Below are 25,237 nucleotides of genomic sequence, written 5' to 3'. Positions count from 1 at the left end.
GCGCGAGCCTGTATTAACGATTATTTAATTAAGAAATTGAATTGTCGAAACGATGCCAAAGTCCTTTTTTTTTAAAGCAGTTTTTGTATCCTCCGTTCATGTATCCGTTTATGTATAAAAAATTCTATCGCGGAGAGCAACTTGACAATTTATTTCGCGCATATATTCGAAAAGAGAAGGACCGTTTAACATTAATTACATTAATTGCGCCTACATATATAAATTATAACTCATTGTACTTATGTAATGGTCGTAATTAATTATGTTTAATGGAAATTGTATAGCAATACCAAGCACTCACTACGCAAGGAAAAATACCACTAATTTTATATTGTCTGACTTTCACCGCCACAATAGCCAAACGATAATTGATGACGTAGTGAAAACAAAGGCTATTCAGTAGAAATAGTCGACGAATGCGAGCTACGGCTATAGCAGCAGTTATAGCGGCTGAAGTTGACGATCGCCTGTACCATGAATGAACTATACCTAGTACCAAAAGAATCAAAGAATTCGCTTAAATTTCAATATTTTAATACTCGAATAATATGAAGTATTTGTACTCGTTTCGTAATGAATAACATCGGCATGACGATGCATAAATGGTATACGAATAAAACACAAGATGCAGGTTTCAAGCCCTTGTATAAATTGAATATTCAGCAAAAATATTACTGTACTCTTCGTGGATGTTCTTGATGCTCGATCCAATTAGTAGGTACATCCTAATCTCTTCTCCATTAGTACATTAACCGAAATATAGGAATCCTTTCAGCATCGAAGTATGATAAGTTTTAGAAGGTACTCAAAGCGGATTATCTCTATAATTCAATTTAATTGTGAACGCGTACGATACGATATAATGTGATGGTCCTAGTTTATCGGATATTCGATGAAGAATTGTGCTTGCGAAATTAAAGAAGGCATTTTTAACGGTCACATAACGCGCATAACAGTAACGATAAATTTTAATTATCTGATAGTTTATTGCCACATTGTCTTTGCGTAATGGCGTAAAATAGCATAGAAGAGCCGTACACGCCAAGACAAATAATGCTTCCGATATCGGTTAATAATTCGAACAGCCGAATAAAAAGAAAATATCTGTGCATAAAGACCGATCCCCCTAATAAACGAGAGTTTATATATTTCCTGCGTTTATGCTCTATTATTTATCGGTAATAATTCGAATCAGACCATCGATTTTACTCTCCCATCACTATTCACAAAACGAACGAAATGGCCCATTCACATATCCAATCCCCCTTTCGTCTATCCGCATTGTTCCTATTCTATGTGATTTTTCATCCCAGAAGTAGAGCTAATTCAACTAAATTAACGAGACTAATTGTTTACTCTAACTACGCAACTGGATGAAAATATTCGTTTACCATTTTATTTTTCGTCGAATTAAAAACAGCTAAGGGTACCAATGTTTCTTAGTGCATCAAGGATTATTTTTTCTATTATTTTTAAAGTTTCATATACCTGATGAAATTTTAATTTTGTGGAATAACCTGCACATTCAGTATTTTCAGTGAAACATTGAAAGGTAGATTGTTTTACTAACAGTATATTTTGTTACTGTTGTTGGTGATTTTATTTTTTCTACATTTTCTCAACTGGATATTATGGAGTTGACATTTCTACAAATAAATAAATTTCTACAAACAAATAAATATCGAGCATTGTTTGTCTCTGCGTTTATTAATACAAGATTGCTACAAGATTCCATAAAAATATACAATTTCGTACTAACTGAATTTAAATTCAATTTTCTGTATCCAAAATTTAAATCATCGAAATAGATAACATTTTAAATATCTCACAAATAAATATTGCGCGAGTTATGTTTTATAATTGAATAAAAATGATGTATCTAATCCGTTGCATAAAAATGTATGCTATTTCGTAGGGGAAGATATTTAAAAATACTGCACGTTACTCTATAGCATTCGTTGTTAAACGAGGATTACAAACTTTGGAAACTTTCTTCCTCGTTACAGGACTTTCTCATTCTTGCTGGTAACGTTCGCTTTTAAAGATATTGCTTTTTCACCCGCAATAGTGATTGAAGTATAATAAACTCGCTACGTAGCAAACGCTGTGTCCCTAATAAGTATGCAATCCCTAGATCCTAGTCTCTAGCAAAGTTTTGTTTATCAAAGTTGTGAGGTGCATATAGTAGAGTAGGTGGAAACTGTACTGCCGGAAATCTGTTCAACAACAAACATTTCGTATGTCCTTTTAGTAAACTTTATAATAGTTTGTTTGTCGAGCATACTCATTTTATTCGTTGATATTTATTTCAGTATTAAAAATACTACCGCTACGATCGATCATCATAGCCCGTCAAGTCGAAAGAACCTTCTTTATCTCGTCTGTTTATTGTATATTAACTTATAAGACTAAGCTTTATCGTGTCATAATATGGCACGACAGTTCCAATAAAGGATAAAATCATGCTGTGTCTTTCTATCTGTAATTTCGTAATTAAATTACATTTCTCCGAAAATAATCAAGTGACCACGTATTCTTAAGGGGCAGTGTATTATTTCCCTCTATGTCTATCGTTGAAAACGACTATGCAAAATGCAAAAGATCAATATCAGCAACGCAATTGTCGTTAACACGAAGCTATTACAAAGTTCTGCCGGTTAGCGCAACGTAATTCACGCGTCACCGCGTCCAGCTAGGTTCTTCAATAATTTCGTGGGCCTTCACGCATTCGGTCGGTCGGCGAGGTCGACGCGAAACCCGTCGCTTAATATTTATCGCTGCTAACGCAATTACGTCGCGTTCCATTTAGCATCGAGCCAATCTAATTTCCACTCGAAATAGTTCATTACAGCCTGTCGCATTGAGCACTTTAAACCCTTGATCTGTCTCTAGGTGAATCGGTGCGTCAGGAATAAGGGAGCGGCTTTGTCAACGTAATAACTAATGTAATCAAACCGTAGCGATTCTGCGCAAAGATTATATCGGTAATCGTAGTTGGATCAAACCAGCCAACGCGAGATCAACGGCATTTTGTCCCAATGAAATAATAAAACGATCTCTATCTGCAGATTACGTTGAGGATTTCGGGATTTCAGGCTGTTTACTCCAATACGATTTACGATAAAGTATGATATCTATTGATATTGGTATGGCAGTTTATAACGAGCGGATGGATCTTTTTAATCTGTTTGTGCATAAGTATCAATCGCCAAAAATCGATAAATTCTGCAACATTTATTCACAGGTCACGTTAAAAATCGTGATTCGAGTGAGAACTAGGTGATTCCAGATGCAAAGCCAAACTAAAATTTTAGTAATCACAATTTAGCATAACAATATCTAACTAAATAATAAAACGCAGTAGCAAATATACGAAATAGATTTAACGTGGAAGATATTGCCAGAAAAATCTGCTATTTGCAAACTTAAAAATTATATTAAAAATCATGTTATCGCATTTTTTCGTCTCGATGCAATACTATTTTCACATTTTATTATCCGGGGAAATAGAAATTCTGAACATCGCCAAAATGACAATATAACGGTTTTCTGAATGGAGAATGCTTTCATATCGATGATTAAAGGCTGCCAATTAAAACACGTCAATTAAAACAGAAACTATAGCGTTGTCAGACAAAGCTAGATCGCATCCCGCATATATCTTTTGTAATGGGAGGGTAAATTTACGGAGATCCTATTTTTTCTAATATCACTTTGCTCAATCAGCGCGTCGTTATTTGTTTTGAACAATTATTCGGGGGAAACTTGCTTTGAAAATTTCTTTCATCTTTTGATTATTACAAAATATATTTAGGATACGCAAAGAAATTGATTTAAAAGAGATATGGTTACATGATGACAAATACCTTGATTCAATAATGGAGCCGACCGTTGAAAAGTTGAAAAAAGTATAGAAAAACCTTTTATCGAACGAAACTGAAAAAGTTCGCGAACAAGACAGGAGAATAAAAGAGAACGGGACAAGTGGTAACTGTGATAAAATTGATCTAATGGAGTGGCTCTACATCAGCGAAAACAATAATACAGACGACCATGCTGTGCGCATTTTACACGAAATGAAACAGCAAACGAATAGTAGTTCGATGGTTTATGCCACTAGAGGAATTTAAGTCTACCTCGTTACTTACTAACGTTGAAAAATTTAGGTAATTCAGCAGCTGAAGAGACATAGAAGCCATAAAAACTGTGGACAAACTTTCAATTTTCTTGGTTACTATTGAGAAAAATGAACTTCTATAATGCTACTTCAATATACTTGTTGTGTTATCGGTCCATTGTTCGATCCATAAGATGGAATTTGTTGATTATTTGACCATTACGCCTCTTCTTCTATCGCACGATACTAAATATTTGTGTGATATGTGATAATTCCTGTTGATAGATTTGAAAACTCCTCAGGCATCAGCATATGTGGTTGAATCAAAAAAATTAATAGATACAATTTCAAACGTGTTATTAATAATAGACAAAAGTACCTATTCTTTAAAATGACAGTATTTAATATTTCAAGAACAAATTCAATTTCAGTCGAGCAAATGAAACCATTACAACTTGAGCTAAACCATAATAAAATATCGGGAAACAGAGGAAAACGGAAGGTGGCGCGCAAAAAAAGAGAGAATGCCATTAATAAACAACGAATCGAGGAAAACCCATAACGGGAGAAATCGTTCCGGTAGCTCGCGTGCAACTGCTGATAAAGGAGTTTCGCAGGAGAACGAAGCGCGAAGGAAGGCCGCGAATTAATCGCTGGATCGTGTGTCGACTTCCAGCGGAGGATATTCGTTTCGCGGGCAACAAGGTAAACCAGAGAACCGGCTAAAATATCCGGTGCAATATTTAGATTACAAGCCTGATCCGGCAGGGAACTTTTCATTCGGCTGACATAACACATTAACCAGAGCGAATCAACGCTGAAAATTAGTCTCTGTCCACTTGACGAAAGACCACGAGTTTCTGTTTCATTTTAAAGTTCGTGCGATTGCCTTTTGATTTGTTGTGAGTTCGCTGATTAACGTTTATCGATGCCTCCATATAACATAAATTTTCGGCGTGAAAAGCTACATTCTCACGATTTTTATTCGCTGTTTATAGGTCTATTCGCTCTAATAGGGTAAAGGCGTTGTGAAATCTTGATGTAAAATCTGTTACTATCGATGAGTTTAGAATATATATTTATCGAATGTTAGTTCTGTTAATTTCCTACTAATGGACCTATATTTTATATACCTATACTGATATTGTTAGAAATGGACGTATAATAATAGTATCTTTTAATAGAAAGAACCATCTGCTATTATCAGATATCCTCGTCGAATAAAGGAATATTCGAATAGTACAACGTTTCAATATTAAAGTATATATTTATTTGAATAATGGATAACGAATTTTGGGTGCCGGATGCTCTATTGTATTTCTATCCGAGGAAATCGGGTGGTGGCACCTTCGTCACGAGTAAAATAAGAAACGATGCCGTGACAGGTTCAACTGACGAAGCAACGACCTTCTTTCGTTGGACAACCCGCCGTCTGGGCCGCTTCCACGGACTAATTTAAAACGCGGCAGGAAAATGGTTTCTTACTACCGTGGCGGCTCATTCGAGCACGACCGTGTTTCAATTAGAAGAATAGTTCTGGCAAACGCTGTATCCCGTGATCGTAACTGACATGGCTGTTATTAAATGGTAAGGTGAATTTGTATTCGCTGATTTTTGCATTTCACCGTGATGTGACAAGGCAACGTGATAGTTAAGATGATAATGTAGGGTGATATGATCATGTAAACTAAATTTTTACCGAAAGAAACAAATTTTATACTAAATATTCCTTTCTTGTTTATTTATAACATCGAATAAACATTGGGAAAATGCTTGTGGTAGCAAGGACGTTGAAGAAAATAATACGAATAGCAGAAAGGATTAATTTGCAGAGTAATATTAACTATTTGGTGGAATGTGACAGCAATAGTAAGGTTTGATCGCAAACACATCGCTTTGAAGAGTTAAGCATCCCGAGCAGGTTAGTCGACTTCGACATGCACAAACGCCCTTCTATACAGCTCTATGCGTACGTACATACATACATATGTACATACGTATATACGTACACGCATGTTTGCACGGGTATGTAATACACGTGTCACCGTGGTACGTCATACGTGCTACTTTATCAAACGGTATACAGGCGGTCGATAGACCGTACGAGCGTTAACGCGATAACCCGATAACCCGATGCTCTCCTTCGCTCTGGGATCAAGTAGTGTCCCAAGATCAGCCAACATTTCGTTATGATTAGACAGCAAGGGTATTTATGCAAATTTACGTTATTATAAATGAGACTAAACGAATAGAACCTACGCAGAGATTTGTCTCGTTCACTAAATATTTATAGACCTCCGATATTTATGTAATGGAAAAATACACGCACAACCTTTGGAACGTGACAACGAATGAAAATTTCAGATAACTAAAAAAAGGCTGGATACTGGATTTTTCCCGGGTTTTACCCAAATGCTCGATAGCTGGGTATTATAAAACGCATCTGTCGCCTGAATTTGCTGACCTTCTGGCCTTTAAAATGGCCTTAGTCTTAACACTGATTAAGCATTTTTTACTTCCCTCGGTGAATACTATGAGCTACCAGGCCCTATGTCTCTTTTATCGTAGCTTGTATAAAGAAATGGAATATATACAGTGGTTAAAAAAACCCTATTTCCCAAAGAAGCGTTTTTATGACAAAATCTATACATTTCATATTCATATAATTAAAGTTTTGCAATTATTTGAAAGTATAATGCTAGGTGACACGAAATGTAGTTCACTACCACTAGCTGATTAGTTTATAAATCCTATAATAAATACAATGATGTACAAGCACCGTAGGTTTCCTACCATAGGTCGAAGAAGAAGAAGAAATAGACACACGACACGATACTCTATTTTTTTTATTATATAATTGCTACCATTCTTTCGTCTAGCATATTTATGGAGGCAACGTATGACATCCGAGTTATAAGTACTGCATGCAATTTGTGTACATATATCACCTATATTAATCTACAGAACAATGTAAGTCTCGACACATAAAGATTTATACCTTCTATACCTGTACTTTTCACATGATCTATGCTAGACTGTGTAAATAATTATACGACCGAGATATTGTATTACTAGCGCCGTCTATTTTCTTCCTCGAAGAATCATGATACGCAGAGATCGAACGTGAGAAACTTGTGTGATTTGAATTTTCGATTTTATACGATATTCTTCATCAAGTTCTTTAGTCGAATGAACGACTAGATTATGGAATGGATCATTAGCGAATTCGTTGATATTATTGTCTTCGTTGACACCCAAGTATTAGAATTTCCCTGGTAATTAATTTATCTAATTGGAAACTTTCTGTATAGAGAAAGAGAAAGTGCAAGAAATATACATAATGCTTAGTAAAAGTTGTCGAGAAATTTCGCATGCATGCATAGCGAATTCGACGAAAATTTGTTCCATAATGTCGGTGTATTCATCGCTCTGTTCATTACCGTCTTTTCATACTTTCTACGAGTTAGTTCGCGCAAAAAAGTTTAATTTTACCAGCAAGACCCTTGTTTTCACAGCTGGAATGAATGTGAAACGGAATCGCAGTGATCTTGTATTAGCAGAGAAAATATTAAATTCCTAACAAGTTTGGCGAAATAAAAATTCCAGAATAACTACTGTGTGAGAAATCTTGTGAGGATATAAAGAATTAACAAATATTTCTGTATATTCTTTTCTTATGATAGTACAATTTTCTAAATGTACGTCGAAACAATTGTAGATCGTACATGTGTTGATTTTTAAGTAAGATGAACATAGGATTATTAGAACGAATCTTACGACTTCTTTTAAATATACAATAATCCAAATATCGAAATTTGCATTTCATGGTATACATATATCCAAAAGTCCATGGTATTTTAATTAAACTTTTGTTAAAAATTGCTATTTTAAACACACGTAGAACGGAACTAATTGATGCAGTTAGTTAATGTTAATTAAAAGTAATTCGTGTTTAGAAAACAAAATGATATGCTTTCAAGTATTTCGACATTGGTCATCATTTATTTGTAACATACATGGATCTGTCGCAGGTTAATTAGATTTGTTTGGATGTTGCAAGTTAATTTAATAACGTTTAATTTCGCTGACCGCGCTTCGTGAACGTCTATTTTTATTTTGCAATACAAAACAGTTTTACTTCGGTACTCTCGACAATGTGTAAAATTACTTTGAGTTTATTGCACATTGCAGGAAATCTATTTCATATTAAATTATACTCTTGTTTTACTGCAAATTGGACTCATTGCTTTTATTACATCTTTCGTTCGTAAAATATACATTTCATCGCTATTTTTAGAAAAATATACAAATAACTTTTATTCTTCTCTACTACGTATGTACATAGTATCGTCATATTTTTCATCGCGACACTATCTTGCAGCGATTTCGGTCAAAACAATAGAGAAACTAATATTAATCGGAAATTATTGTATGCATTTTAAACTGCGCGTACATAATAACATTTTTAATCGAGGTATGCAGAAGTTCCAGTTCTTTCAGATATCTGCCTTGCCACGTGTGTTAGCACTGTGCCGAGCGGCGGCACTTTTAATATCGACAAGTCGCCGACGAAGGGATATAGGAGGCACACGCTTTCCGTGACAAAGAAATGGCAGCCTGTAAAAAGTTCGTCCAACAAAGCGCGAAATGACATCAAGTATCTGTGTTCCACGTCGCTTTGACCATCCTACGTTGCTAGTGTATGCTTCAATGACGCGTGTCGAGCGTATAGTCGGCTGAGCTTTACATTGCCGTTAGCCTCTGTAACATACATTCCCGTATGCGCGTGCGTACATATCACAACATGAAAGCCATTTGTCTGTACATCTATCAAATGTGCGTGTACACCCTCGAGTTTACGTATGTTACGTGTTTCAAGATCTGGTTAGGTTTGTGTCATCCATGAGTAACATAAAACCTATACCGATGCAAATATTATTTAGATTATTTAAGAAAAGGTTTTTGATATTCGAGATATATAAGGAAATAGATTTACGTATTATCAATCGAAAATATGCTTGTACGATAGTTAGCTTGAGTCGTAAAAGGATTAAAATGTTCGTAACACAAATCGTGAGATAGCGTTATACTTTAAAAGTGTCTTGATGAATTTGTTACAGATCAGGTACTAACGAACAACATCTTTTTGCCCAATTACTCGAAAGGTCTAAAAAATTCCGATATTCGTTAAAAGAACGTATATTTTTACTTTATAATGCCTTTTTTATTTTGACCGTAAGACGAGTTATTAAAATAAATCACATTGCTAAGCTGAAAGGCGAAACATTCTCGTAGAATATAATTCAGTTAAAGGTACATGAAGGAGATATGTAATTTCTAGGTTCTTCAAAATAAATATATATTCCTTTCTATGAATTCATATAACTCGCGTACTACATATATCACAATATGGAAACAACTTGTCAGTATAGTTGAAAATGCGTACAGACTCGCTCGTGAGCATATACGGATGGCCAACTTTAGAATACAATTGCGTTCGCATGGCTAAAGCGGATTTGTATAAGCTCTCCAATATTTTACGATGTACATACCACGTTGGTTGGCGTTAGACAGGAAAAGTCATTGGGTGTTCCAGTTGACACGTTAAAACGCGTCTACGTGTTATACAGTATAGTGCATAAATTAAATATTTCCAAATATTTGAAACTTTTGAATAAGGACGCAAAGGAAATTAATTACACGAATTAAATAAGTATAATAGTATAGTAAGAAATATGCCCTTTTATTGCAACTGTAGTGCCGTAATAGTAGAAATGAAATATAATAATAATAATGTAATTGAGATATAACGGAAAAATATGATATGCACATTATCGATCTTCCAACGAAACGTCGTTTTGTCAGATTCTAAATGCATTTCATTTTCGCAGTATCAAATTTTTATCGTCGTACGAAATTTAATACTGTATACTTGATCCTAATTAATTCGTACGTAATACTAGTACGCTTAACGTAAATGCTATAAATGGTGTACAAGTATTTTTTGTAGTCACTGTACCTTTCCCCGTTTCTCCTTCATTTTACAACGCCTATCTACAGGCTAAGGCCGACGACAACCTTGCAACCCTTATCCAGCGTATTCGTATTATGCAGGCACCTACTCGCGAATTGAACACGACAGCATTTTCCTTCACAGTGATGGCGTAAAAAACGAGGTTCACGCCGGACGTATTTGCAACGTAATTGTTAGAATGTGCTCCAAAGCCGTGCTTTTGTGCGTTGGATTGATCGATGACGCCAATGACTTTCCTGGTTGCTCGCGTTTCGCGCTGCATTATGTCGCACTAAGTTATGAGGAACGCGTGGCGTCGTACAGCTCGGGCCTTTGGTGTGTGACGGGGCTTCATCGTCAGATGCGCACGTACATTGGTGTGCATGCACGTTCTCGTTTACGCGGATATTGTCACGCACTCGTGCGGGAACACGTATTCAATTGTCGGGGCAACATTGTTCTGTATACACGGTGTGTAATGAAAAACATTCGTGTAAAACGCACGCTGTCGTCGCCAATAACTTGAACGTAGCCCTCGTTATTTCGCGACACAATGTTTGATAAGAAAGAAAGTACAGAAAAAGTGGAAAAAAAGAGGGAAAAGAAGGGGCCGGTTCTTTCTTTCATTGTAGACTATTAGGGAGACGATCGCGTGACAAACGCGAGACACTTTATATCGAACGGAATACCGCCTATTATCGTTGATCCTCGTTTGAATTGCAAGGAGCACCGGTGAAAAGTCGAATGCGAACGGACGTCTAAAGAGAGTTCACGTTCATGCGAACCCAGAATTAGGCCACTGCTTAAAACCTCCGTTTGCAAGGAAATCATGCCTTCTTATTTCGTGCTTGTTCAGTAAACGAAGGAATTTCATTTCTTTTGGGAGTTGATGTTTGCGATGTTACCTGAACGAGAATGCGTAATTATATGTATGTATTATATAAAAATTCAAGATGTTAGAAATAATCGTCTCGGTGGTTGGTATCCCATTTGTATGTACCTTGATTACTAATGTTTATCCATATACGAAACGAACTGCACGTAACGCCAAACGTTCGTAGGGTAAAAAATTATTCTCATTACAAGCACCAGCGATTTATAGCCGTATATAGTATAAAACGAACTCCATTTACTCGAACATGTTCATGCAACGTATCTTCGCTTTCCTATTGTTTCGGTCAATTTCGTACGAGTCACGAGAGTTCGCGAAGGTCGATAGCGATTCGTAAATTTTCATGTCGCGCAATAATAAACGGAGCATCGAAAAATATTAAAATGACGACGACAGAGTGAAATCACGTAAAAGAATTTACGTCGATAGGAATTTTATTGCCGTGCCAGACTGACCTCGTATCAGTGTCTCGAGAGATGTTCTACAAGCTCGAGTCGCGTGTTCGTGAAATCACCATGCGACAAGCGTAGAAGCAACGACTGCCACAATATCGTTTACTATAATGCACGTAGAATATAGGAAGCGCGATGAAAAACGAGTGTGTGTTGTAATAGATAATGAAGATCTCGTCGATTCACTGATCGTTAGACAGTTTGCTCGCATGTATTACTAATCATTGATCTATGCTACTTCAAGCTCCAACATCTTACGTTAACAATATATAAAATATATTAGAGTAAATATATTGCGTCTATTTTCATTGTTAGTTACTCCTGAGAACATAAAATTTAATTTAAACAAAATAAAGGTTTACTAGTTTCTCCTGGTGCACTGAGTGAAGAAAATTCATCCGTTACATTACCACCAGCACTAGTTTTACAATCTGTTCCATACCAATCGATACCGTGAGACTATCGTAAAGTTACACATGATTATATTGCCTATCTCGATACTACCTATAATTAGAAACGATTCTGTTCATTTAGTACGTACTTTTTAAATACATATCTTCATTTAGTACACACTTCCTTCCTATAACACGCCATTGTGTCCAAGCTTTTTACGTTACAGTAACGTCAATAAAGTGGGGGAAAGTGCATAAGCTGCAGAACTTAGCCCGAACAACGTTGGACTAACTACTATCTCGCTCCATTTCCTCTTCTTTCATTCCACATTTACTGTACCCTATTGTTTACCTTAAAGACAAAAGCTGGAAAGCTGTTTAAAACGTGTCTGAAAGTAGACAAAACATGCAGTAGACTCTATAAAAAAAAAAAAGAAAAAAAAGAGAAGGGATGTCGTTCGCAACTAGCAACGAACGACCAGCTGATTCTGGATAGGCTGTAGCGAACAAAAACCTTAATTTAAGACCCCTGTTACTCATCCGCTCCGGCGCTTGTTAGACCGTCGGAGAATATTAATTTACCTGGTGGGTCAGGACCATTCTAAACGAGTCCCCGCGAAGCAACAGTCCGAGAATCTTCGTCCTTGCCGGTTTGATACGGTTTCGCGACGGGAAACCCTGGGTCTCGTTACGTCGCGTCGGTGCAATTCTCGACATTTTCCTCTGAATGTCCGTTTCGTGTTAATGAACGACTTATCTTCATATTTGCTGTCACCACGTGCACGAACCGGAGCTCGTTTACGGAAGTTGGCTAGCTACTCACCAACTATAGTAACTGCGGAATTAATTGAGATCTCGCTATCCTATCTTGTTATCCCAGTAAATTGTGAATTTCTACCAACCCCGCGCATTGGTGTAACTTATTTAAGAACGTGCCCCGAAGCATGCGGAAATAAAGGTAAAGAAAGCGAAGAAACGATAAAGAAAATTATGCGTTCGCCTGGAACACTATGAACAGGAAGCAAACGCACATTCAGTCGCGGAATAAAAAGATGATAAAGAAACTAGTAACTATTAATTGCATGAATCTGCTCGTTCGTGCTGGTTCTGGATTTTCATTAAATTACATTGTCCAACGTTGTTTCCCTTTTGATCGCATGTCGAGATTGCACGCTCGCGCTCACAGTTCACCAAGCTGATACCATTATTGTTTATTACTACTCGTAACGCTGTATTCGAAAACTCTGTCGACGCCGAAACGACCACTAGTGGAAATTAATTGGCCTTGAATATGCAAAGATCGTAAATTCGTCCTCCTTCGGAAAAATCGTTCCAGGTTCATTGATAAGAGTGATATAACGGTGTTTTGTATCTAAATTTCCAACTGATCTAAATTATTCTGGAAATAGCGTTTTTCAACTTGTTTCGCTAATGGTTTCTTGTAACGTAGCAAATTATCGTGTTATTCTTTTCCTTTCCTTGGTGGGTACGTTAGTTTGCTGCAATTTTCATAACTTTATCGATATATGGACAGCTAATTAGACTGAACGTTTATTTTAATATTCAGCAAATCTGATAAGATCGATATTTCAGTCTGCTGGGTAGAATGCGTTATGGCAGTAATATTTTCTCTTGAACAAACTATTCTTCGATACACACAATTTTTAGAAAACACAAATATTGAAAATATGTGATGGCTGTTACAAAGCAACGAGAAACTACGAATAAATGTAAAAGCTGTTGAAGATGTAGAAAATATTGACGATATGGAACTTGAAATTTTTATGATATTAAAACAAATGATTTTAGGAATGTAATTAATTCTGCACTGAATGAAATGTATACGAAGAGAAATGGCTTTCCTGAAAAATATCATAACGTTTAATGATTCGTAAAACACAATACGGCAGAGATAAGAAAGTTCGTTAATAAGAAAGTCAGAAAACAAGGATCGATACTTCCAGATTGGTCCTTCGTTTTTTCCGGGTTATCAGATCGCATTACATTCTCGTAGAAAATGAACAATAGCGAATCATCTGAAGATGGCAGCAGCTCGAAGATGGAGTCAGCTAGTCGTTATTTTTATCGTTATTTATAGTACAATAATAACTGGATCTGACTTTTAGGATATTTTTCCTGTTGATATCCATTGTGGTTGGAAAAATTGTATCGAAATGTAGCTAGCATCCGAATAAAAATAAAAGTTACAACAAGTGGAATTACTACGGTTTGTTATATGCAGACATATATAGTACATCGCTAGAATACATATAGCGTATTTCATGTAGTAATCTTCTCATTGTTTCACGTATAAGAGTATTTATTCTTTTAAAGTCGTTCCAGTCTAACAGTAAGAACGTTGAATCATCGACGTAACGGAAAAGGATTAACAGGATCGTGTTTGGATTAAAATAACTCATAACTAGTAGTTACAAATCCATGATTCGTTTATTAAGAAATACTGTATTGTTCCGACAATCGCGAAATGGTGGTACGATACGATAATGGTTCTTGGAGCTAAGAACGCTTCGACGCAGTCGTCCCGGGGTCACCGACGTCCCTTCCGTTGACGGTGGATTCAAGTCGTGCGACATCACCGAATAATGAACGGTTTCACGAGATCGATCGTGTGTTTCATGCATCGCGTAAATTCGTCGTTCTCCATTACGTGGATCGTTCTTTGTGTTCCGCGGCTGATTTTAGGCGCGCGCCGCGCCCTAATAAATACGATTCTCTCGTGTTAAAACAACGCACACAAACGTTTAAGAGAAGCAAGTACAACATCAAGGTTTCATTGATTTCTTTCATTCGCTTTCGTTTGAACCATGTTTATATTTCAGGGTTACCCTGTCGATCATCTCCCTCTCTCGTCTCGCGATTACATCAGGTCGAGCCACTCGCCACTCGCCACTACCGAGCAAATGCCAATCATGCCATGAAATTTCGTAGACCGAGTAATTAAACGATCGTTCAAACTGCGAAGAAGCAGTCGTTCGAGGCGATCATCATCCTGTCGTTCGGCATACATAGAAAATACTGTGTTTCGATGGGAACGCTCGCTTCGAGCCTACGAACGAATCCCCGCGGAACGCGTGACGTGATATCGCTGTGGCGTTGAAAAGTCCCATTTTCCCGTGACGTCCAAACCCCTTCGCGTGATACGACAGAGAGAAGACGTGGACAAAGAGACAGACATCGAGGCAGACACAGAGACAAAGTGAATCACTCGCTGCGGTACATACCGACGCTCCCTTCCCTTCTCTATCCGGCTGCTCCCCTTGCGAGCAAACATCGCGACAACGGAACGAGACATCGTCAACTGCGGTGGCAGCGTGAGATTGGCTCGAAGATTTGCTGCCGCTTAAACAACATCCGAGTTCGATCGGTCGCGCGCGGTGATCGCCGACGTAAATGTCATCGGCGCATCAGGAAGAGCAGGGAGCTGAGCTTTTGGTCGCTTGTAACGCAGTCGTCTTTCGCCAGGCCGTTGGGATTCCAACCTACCGATTCCTCAGTAGCTCCGCAGAAACCAACAGGACGAGCAGGTGCAGCGAGAAGTAGAGTCGCGGCGTGGATGGACCGGTGGAAGCGAGTGCGTACGCATACGAGGAGTAGCATTGCCTGTAGTTTTCTGGGTTCAGCCGGGTGACCGTGCAGTAATGATGGAGAGCGCAAGCTCCGTTCAGCGGTCCTCCGCAGCCCCAAATCTGCTCCACTTCCCGCGGCAACGAGACCGTGTTGGCCGCATAGTATCTATGGGAATATAAGCGGCCGCGTGCGCGGAAAGATAATCAGCCGTGGAGCTGGCTAGGCTCTGCGAGACGCAAGCCACCGTATCGGGACAGTCATTAGCATCGTAATGACGCGATTGCGTTGAAAAGGGTAGACAGTTATCAGCGTCAAGCGGCTCGAGGAATTATCGTGCCGGATAATTGCTCGAGAAATATGGAAATTATTAATGCAGCAACGGGTACGGCGCGTATACGTCGCGGCTAGCTCGTGCAATCGCCGCATCGGATCACGTAAATGTTACCGCGCAGCGTCGAGCACATTCCCACATTGATCCCCGGGTACAGGTGCTGCGTGGTCGCGCAACTTTGTCACGAACAACCTACGTCAGTCATCCGTTAACAGCACCTCCCCGGTGCGAGAGTTTTCAAGGTCTTTCGCGCGATATCGCCCATTTCACGCGATTACGATAGCGGAGATGAGCACGAGATGCCTTGAAAGCGAAATTAAAGCGAATTTAAATTACGAAGTTTGTTGTGAAATTGAATGTTGTTGCAAACTTTCAAAGAATCTAGCGAGCTTCGTTAAAGTGCGAATTGCATCGTTTTAAATGTGAAAATCGTTGCTTTCGATCGTAATCGATGTTCTATTTTAATGATAGATGATATATAAAATACTTGGAATGTAAAACTAAAAGTAGGCAAAAAAAGAGCAATATAAACGTATCTACTATTTTTTAATCGCGCCAACGTTGCTCTATTTTTTTTTTTTTTTTTTTTTTTTTGCAAGGTATAGTTCAAACTCAAAGTCCAGAGTTTAATTACGAATCGCGTACCATGCAGCAGCAGAGGAACGCGAAAAAACCGAGAAATGCCAAAGTGGAAATACATCAAAGTAACGTTCCACATTTTCGTACGAAATACTCGAGCCCGAAGGAATAAAGGGAATGAAAGGGTGGTTGTAATCCGGATGATCAATGATCCCTGTCCACGATACGATCGCGGTCACGTATTCTGCTAGACAGATGGAAAAATTTGTCGGTCGAACCGTTTACGTACCTGACGAAAGCATAATCATTGAATTGCGTGAATCGGTCAGCCAGGTCGTGAAGAGTGATCGCTGTAATTTCCTGAAGTTCATAGTACTCAAGCAGAGAGTACTCGGCCAACCAGTTTGCCGTCCCGGCTGAATTCGCGTCCGGCAGATTAAGATAATACTGCGTATAATCCAGCACCTGAATACGACGGAACAGAAGAGAAGATAGGTCGACGAATCCTATACAGGCTGTTAGAAATGAAAAAGGCAAAAGACAAGAAGATACTTAAAGGCCTTATGGTATTTACTCGCTCAGAAAAGTAAAACAATGTCTAAGCATATTTTTATCGTTTATATAATCGAAGTACATGCAATGGAAGTGAAAAAGTTTTCTCTGATAGCATTTTTCGTTCACGTTGGCGAGGTTTCGGTCGATCAGCATTGACTAAAATTTTGTTCCCATAAACGGTGTTCCACTGTATGTTGATTTACGATCCATAAATGCGAGCTTTGTATAGAAATGGGAGGAAGACATATTAAACGTTTACAAATACGAGGATTTGTACTAATCTTCAAGCGTTAATAAGAGTTGTTTTTACACAGAAAGGATCGGCTTTATAGTCTCCGTTGATCAGACATCTTTCACTTTACTCACCATAAGCTCTTTAAGTATCGAGCCCTTTTTCCAAACATCTTGTACGCTCTACATTTCTTGCGATCGAAAAATCGCATAAATAGAAATCGTTCGGTCAGAGACTACGAACGTCACGTGACGTAGATCATTTTTACTTACCTGACCAGTGGCAGTTTCGAATTTGTACAATCTTAAACCTGGATTGTTTGGCCCTCCAGGCGTGCTTGGTGATATACTGGGTGCCATCATTATCCATGACACCGGCAGACCTAGCGGCACAAACGTCATCACGGTAAAATCAATTATTCTTTGAATTCTTTCCGCGTGTCGCAATGTGTATACATATTTGTGGCTGAACGAGTAGGATGTTAACGTAAGTGAACGTAAAAGAGATAGGAACGTTTTAAAAGCGCGCCAAACTCGTTGGCGTGACCGATAAAGCGGACTGTAAAACGGCTGAAAAGTATCCTGGCTATTGAACGACACACGCGGGGAATTTATTGATTATCGTTCGCGGCCTCGGTCGTTTCGATGAAGGAACGCTCTGAAAAATATGAGTAGAACGTGACCGAATGGACCTATACAGCGTCGTAAAATTGAACCACCCTGCGTTTACAGTCACTTCACCGACAAAAATGCACCGGCGTTTATTCGATCGTGAAAATTATTTTCGAAAATCTAAGATATTTTTAATTCACCAGGAGAAACATTAATATTATTATTATTTATAATCGTAAAGTTTACACGTTTCGTGGATATTCCAGGAATCAGTAAACTACGGAGAGAATAATATAAATCGAGCAAATGATACAACGCGATAATCAACGTAATCGTAAATTAATATTGATATGCTTCGACAACACATCGAAAAGTTTTAAGTTATTTGCAGAAATCGAAGCAAAAATTCCAAGATATCGAAATTAGTAGTACAGTACGAATGTAAAAGAACTTTTACGTACAATTATAAATATATATAAATAGTGGGAAGATTAACAAAGAACGTTTTGCTTTAACGTATATACGATCGTTAATCTCAGGATAACAAAATAAATTGCTCGTTTAAGCTTTCGTTGGATTACGGGCGATCGACGTCTACATTATCAGTATATCAGGGAAACTACATAGGAATAATTACCTGCTCGAAGCTTAATGCATTTTATAGATTTTACTGTCAAGCCGCATCCGTGACGGAGTTTGTAATAAAGCACCGACGGCACGCGTTTTTCACCATTCCTTTATGGTTGAACTGGGGCGCGTTCAAACTTAGCCAATACGTGTTGGATCGTTAGGAAAGTCAAACCGCTATTGAATCGCCAACAAAGACGCGCTTCAGCCCGCAAACGACAAAAGCGAAATACGATAAAGCCAAAGTCAGCGTGACAAAAGGGAACGAAAGGATCAAAATCACGAATACAGCATCAACGGTATTCACGAGCGTAGCGTTTTGCGAACGGCGTAGCGAAACAATCGTGATAAAGACGTAGTAAAAGAACGAACGTCGATTTTACTTCCATTTCGATGCATTGAACGTTAAATGTTTCCACGCGCGAAAAAAAAGAAGAAAATCCGAGTTGTTAAGTTCGAAACACGAAAAAGAAAGATAGGCCGGAACAGAAATGTAGCGTGAAGCAAATGTAAGATACGGCTGTGTGCACGAAACTGAAAAAGAAAGAGGAACAGCCACTTGCTGAACCGCGTATCGTAAAAGGCTGAACAGAGTTTTGGGTGCGATACGATGCCTGCGCATCGATCCGACCACCTCGGTTGATTCGCCGCGTTCAACCGCCACGCTTGTTGGTATTGCCAACAAGAAGGCACAAGACGTATACACGTACCGGTATCGCTATAGACCACGCGAAAAGTGTCCGAGTGCCAGTGACCGAAGAACTGACCGCGAATGATGTCCGAGTACAACCGGATCAGCTGGAGATATTTGGTATTGTGTCGTTCGCTCAACATCGCCGCTCCGCTCTCACGATCGTCCACCCCTGGTGGTGTGTGGCCTACGATGTACACCTAAAAACATTGTACAAAATATCGTTTTAATTCGCTTCTTCGAACGAATCTGATTTTTCGTTTGTTAATCGATCATTCTCGTCGATGTTACCCGTGTTGCGTCCTTTCGTATTGTTAGACAAATTCCAAAATTTGAGGAAACTACAAAAGAATCATTGTCGACACGTATCATTTGAATTTTATGCCAAAGCTGTTTCAAAAACATCAAACTTTTTAGTAATTAACGAAAAAAAACTTCTTCTTGGATGGAACTAGTTACAGAGACGTAAAACGTTCGATGGCCACAGCAGGATTAACGCTATAAGACGAGATTTTTTACGGAATACGAAAAATGTGTCGCGTTATTAGAGCGTACCCCGTCAAAATTAATAGAATAGAAGGCGATTTCGTCGTCGCCTGCGGCTAGAGGGCTAAACGTAATGTACAGACTTGATTCACAAGTTTTCCCTGTGGGGATTGTCACGTGACTGCATCTCGATTAAGTAGGCGCGTTGAGCAGCAAGAAGTGTTTCGTGGAATCACTCTCGCAGTAACTGCTCGTAATGAGCAACTCTCTCGTTAGCGTTAGTAAACTGAATTCCGTAAGCATTATCCACGTGGCGGAATCAACGCAAGATACGAATCGTAGGCGCGAGTTACCGTGAAATACCTAATCGAGCACGTTCGCGAAGTTAAACGCAGTCTATGCTGATACTGTACCGCAGCTTCTATGTTTAAAGCTTATAAACTGGCTGCTTCCGCTCGATTTCACGCAATGTGAGTGAAATAAAGTATAATAGTGAGAGGGTAAGTAGATGGAAAGTATACTACGTGTAATACTTTCAAGTTTCGTATTATTTGTTATTAAAGTCAATGAGACATTTGCATATAAATTTGTATATTAGAAGAAAAAGTATCTTTTTATCTTGCAACTTCCTTCCTCGTACATTATTTTGAATTAATACTCATTGCATTCTAGTATTTTCGTCGGTACCAAAACGGATCATTTTCGTGAATATGTTATTGTATTTCTCTATTTGAGTATTAATATAATTCAAATTAATAAAAGTTATTTGCGGAGAATAGAATCGACCAGCCATAAATGTACCACTTTTAAATCCGGCTGTCACGGCTTTTCGCCTTAATTGGTATGTAAAATGCGATGCAGATGAACGATGCGACATCGTTGCGATTTCGCTCCGGTAACGCTATGCGATTCGACAGGTTTATATTTCTAATAACGCGATGCACACAATCGTGCAGGAATGGGATCGCAGGCTTTATTTTTTACAAATTTTTTACTTGTTTTCTACGAGAGCGCATCATAAGCTTGCCAATGAAAATCTTCGTTGTTAGTTAAACTACGTCGACGATATCAGAATATCCTTTTATGGCACAAATATATCGCGAATTTTCAATGATTCGTTGAATTTCAATAAGTTGACCAATTATAAATGAACTCACGCGGAACATTCCGCTATTTCTCTCGCAGCGTCTAGCTAATTTCCTTGTGCTAGGAGAAATACACGCGCCGATTCATACACGGTGCAAAATTTCCATGTCAAGAAACGAAGCCAGAAGCGTTATTGTCGTGAAGCAAGAATGCGAGAAACGAAGGGCCGGAAAATAGAGAGCGAAAGACGGAAGAAGCAGTCGGACGACGCGTAAAAACCAAACGAAAAGAACCCGTAGAACAAACAAAGGCGACGAGAGATCGAGTTAGAGTAACGACAAGAACTGGTAAAATTGTAACGGTGGAACCGACGGTATGAGTTAAGGAATAAAAACCGTCTGTGCAAAATGATGAAAATAACGACGGTTAAGAGGTGAAGGTGAAGAGGCAACAAAGGAGAGAGAACGTTCTCGTGCAAAAAAATGACGTCACTGGCCAACGGATGATACGTAGCAGAGAAAAAGCAGCAAGGAATCAAAGAATACAAGAAAAGGGAAAGGTACGCAGAGACGGTGAAAAATAGAAGAAAACGTTCACTAGCGGAAGAACAGAAGCCAGAGTGTCACTCGGAAGAAAGAAAAGAGAGAAGGTAGGATGGCGCAGCGTCGTCGGGTGGATAAAGAAAAGCTCGTTAAGCTGATAAGAGAAAAAAAGCGGGGAAAAAGTCCTTTTCCATTCGCACGGAGATTCCTTCTGAACGAATTGCACCGCTGGGAAAAAGTAGATTTCTTTAAACGGTGAATACCGTCGATCGGGCACCGGGGAACGAAACTTTGCCCGCCGAAAGAGATAAGTGTTACGCGGTTCGGTAGGCACGAACGACCCACTCTTCCCAGACATTACGAGCCCGTATATTCTGCTTCCTTCGTATCACGAAACACCTCCCTGCTTGTCGATTGATTACTTCTCGTATAGTCTCGTTACGCGCTGCACACGCCCTCGATATTACATAAATCCTGAGAAACCTACGGCTGTCTTCCCAGTTAGTCGACCATACACCGTTCTGAATTTTCGCGGAGACCCCAGTTTGTCGCGTCAGTGACTCGTGATTTCCGGCATATCTCTCCGCTTTCCCGCCGTGCTCCGATATTTAATATTCGCCGTTTCAATTTCCAGAATATTTCTCCCGGTCCGAGAGAGAATCTTCACGTGCTTTATTGTGCCAAGCTATGCAAATTATTAGTCTCGATACAGTATCGTTAGAAATTTCGACGTTATTTATTCCGCACTAAATATTTTCTTCAATTTCTGTTTAAATGCTTCTTCGTTGCTTTCACCTAGGTCGAACGATTATCCGTAATATACTGCAACACGAGATTGAGATTCTACGCATAGCAGAAAATTCATATCAAGATATTAACAATATCAAATTCGTGTTCATGAATTTTGGATACTTGATCGGGTTGGCGTATGTACGTAGCGAAGATCTCACAGGGTCGAAACTTTCTCAGTTTATACTACGGGTATAATTAAGCAAAAGCGGTTATATAAACATAACCCGTTTAAAGCTCTATTCAAAAATTATGATAAAAATAGGAAATACAGAGAGAACGCTACTTTTCCCTCGAACATCGCCTCCAATTTTACGCCATTAGACTTTTATGTGCGGATAACTTCAAAAAAGAAAGACATTAATAGAGATATTAATGCGTGTAATACGAACTGATACAAAGAATTTACTGGCTCACCGAGATGAAACAAAATCAAAGTGAGTTTAATAGATAGCTATTATACAAATATTACGTATATTATTAAAATATTATACATATTATATTATACAATCTATAATATATAATATAATATATATGTTTCGTTGTACAAACTACAAACTTCAGAACCTTTCATATGTTTTAATAAAGCATATACGTTTCAGCGCTTTGTTCGATAAGTAAGCTACATATAAACAGCGACTATTGCGTTTCTTGCAAACACCAAGAACGTACTTACAAAGCGAGGAACGCGTACAGTTTCATAAAAAAATTCCATGCAACTCGTAAGCAGCACAGAGAAATTTGAACGAGACCGAAATGCGAAACGAATACGTCTAAACATCCATCGCGGGTCACAATACATCGTTTCTTGCCTTTCGATCAATCCGTAGGGAAGAAACCGTGTAGCTACTACATCGGTACACGGTACTCGTATAGCTTCTCTTTGAAAAAGGACTGTCGTCTCTGTTCGAATACATTCGTACACGGCCCCGTTCGTACACGTCAGATTGATGGGTACGGCTTGTATATTAAAAGAAACCCGAAAAAAATCTGATTTGCAACGTGAAATTGAACTATTTCGCGCGCGATACAGAGAATCGGTACACGTGCATATTACGTGTGGCTTCTCTGACATTCAACAGAGGCAAAAGGGAGCTGGCCTGTCGCTTCGCACGAATTCGTGTATCGACAAAATCGCTCGTTTTTTCTTTTTGCATTTCTTGTTTTTTTTCGTTTCTCGTTCACGATGTATCGGGAAATTAATCCGTTGCGAATGTCGGCTGTTCTTATTCCCGGACGTGTCGCGCGGATGCAGTGCGGCACGGCAGGCAATGAATTTCACTTCAGAAAAGAACTCCACGGTTCCGGGAGAACTTAACGCCAACTTCCGAGTCTTATCGTTGGCTGACAGAGTTTCCAAACTTCTTGGTGAATTTCGAATAGGCGGCGAAACTTTCTGTTCTTTCGTACAATTGATGAACGCTTTCTTTTGTTCCAAAATCGTCTTATACTTTGGACACTTTATTTACAAAACTGGATTGATAGTACACCGAACTTTAGCAGCAATTTAAGAAATAAATTTTTACCAATGTTTCCAAGTTGGTCGTAGCTGTGAGCTACTTTTTGTATTTATGTACAACGCTTGTAACGCTTTCAATTTCTATTTACGATATATTATACAAAATATCGTGAGAAAAACGTGTAAAAAAAACTGGACTTGCAGCAAGATGGATCTTGATAGCGTAATGATCAATGCCAGTGACAGAAGAAAAGCGAGGCTGAGTGCCTACCTTTGTATGGTTTGCGCACGTAGAGTTTGCGTCACAATCCAAATGGGACGTAGTATGCTTTCAAAGAATCTGCATATGATGGTAAGCAAGATTTTACGTAGTCGCGTTTCGTATACGTTCGTTGCATTCGCTCGCACACGAACGACACGCTTAGAAACGAAAGAGTGCTCGACATTTTACAAATACGCATGGTGTTCAAGTGTTACACTTTCAGGAAGAAGCTGTTCTATCTTTGCCAGTCTGCATTTCTGTTACGGGTTATCACGTAGACCAGCTTCGTGTAATACTCGAATTTCTCTGCTCGGCTTTCATTCTAGCTTAGCGATTATGACGCAACATTTGTTCCATTTATTCGAAAATAATTTATCCATGAAGAAAATTCAGTGTTTTCTTGTTAGAAGTAAATATAGAGTGTCTACAGATGACTATCGTTTTGAATAATTACTAAAGTATCGCCAACGGTATGCGAAGACTTATTTTCTTTTATTTACACCTGCTCGAAGAAAACCGTTTTTCACGTTGAGCTAAAGTATTTTTTAACAGATAGCAACAAACAGAATAAATTCTATATAGAAGACATTTTTTTTTTTGTATATAGAAAATACGAAAACGGTAGCTCTCGTGTTATAACAACAATTTAACGATCCGTCGCCTCTAGAGGAACGAAAAACAATCTTATCCAATTTTGTTTTGTCCATTGCAATTCGATATGTCCATCGAGTGTGCACCAACGAACGAATACAAAAAGTATCGGTGCTCCGAGGTTGAATTTAATTTCTCGCGGCTGGCAATAAACGTTGCCGCGCTATCTGGCAGAAAAACAGGCTCACATATAAATTTTTTCCCTAGTGTGCCGGTGAATCTCGGTCGAACGTTGATTTCCAGCTGAAAAGTGCATCGTCGATAGGCACAAAAATCACCGTGCTATTCACGGTTCGGTCGTCGATAAATCGGATAGGGTAACAATGGTGTCGTTGATTGGTCAGTTTCATCCGCTGACGTGTCTAAACGGCTCGTAATTTGTAATCGTATTATCGGTCATCGATCGATCTTCGACATGAGCTTGCGACGATCGTTCTTGCCAATCTGCCGTACGAACGTTTCATATGATCCCCTTACGAGCGTGCTGCACAGAATAAAGAGAGAGAGAGAGAGAGAGAGAGAACAAAGACAGGCAGCTATAGAATAGGGGAACGAGCGTTGAAAAGGAGATGGAGAAAGGATTATATCTGGCTAGGGCAAATCAGATTTCTATCTTCCGTTCAGCCGACTACACACGGTCCAGCAGGATTTTTCAGAAAACTCAACGTAGAATCTCTGGAGATATCGCACTTGAGTGATACTTTACAAGGGGTTGAGCAAGATTTATGATGGCCACGGCATTGGCTACGTATCCTAAATTAGTAAACCAACACGTAGCTGATTTTAGTTTTAAATTATTATTGCTAATCCAGGATCGTCTATTTTCCGCGGTTTCCTCGTACGCTAACGAGATCGATAAAGCATTAAGTGGTTTCAGCCTGA

General features: G+C 38.8%; 2 protein-coding genes across 8 annotated transcripts in view; one reads left to right on the top strand and one right to left on the bottom strand.

Moving 5' to 3' along the window:
• The window catches only part of LOC100645775 (glutathione S-transferase 1-1), a 97,460-nt gene that overhangs the window by 13,409 nt on the left and 58,814 nt on the right, over positions 1-25,237 (top strand). The gene's annotated exons all lie outside the window — the stretch shown is intronic.
• LOC100643218 (acid sphingomyelinase-like phosphodiesterase 3a) overlaps positions 14,296-25,237 on the bottom strand; it is a 49,998-nt gene continuing 39,056 nt past the window's right edge. For all 6 annotated transcript variants that reach the window (XM_012316634.3, XM_048412776.1, XM_012316633.3 and 3 more), the window contains 4 exons: positions 19,100-19,280; positions 17,424-17,533; positions 16,654-16,829; positions 14,296-15,619 (listed from right to left, as the gene is read on the bottom strand). In XM_012316634.3, the coding sequence (XP_012172024.1) occupies positions 15,367-15,619; positions 16,654-16,829; positions 17,424-17,533; positions 19,100-19,280 (720 nt within the window). In that variant the 3' untranslated portion in view covers positions 14,296-15,366. The remainder of the gene's footprint in view (positions 15,620-16,653; positions 16,830-17,423; positions 17,534-19,099; positions 19,281-25,237) is intronic.

This window comes from Bombus terrestris, chromosome 15 (assembly GCF_910591885.1).
Source record: "Bombus terrestris chromosome 15, iyBomTerr1.2, whole genome shotgun sequence".
NCBI lineage: Eukaryota > Metazoa > Arthropoda > Insecta > Hymenoptera > Apidae > Bombus > Bombus terrestris.
Note: the sequence above shows the minus strand (reverse complement) of the source record. Positions and strands in the feature narration are given on the sequence as shown.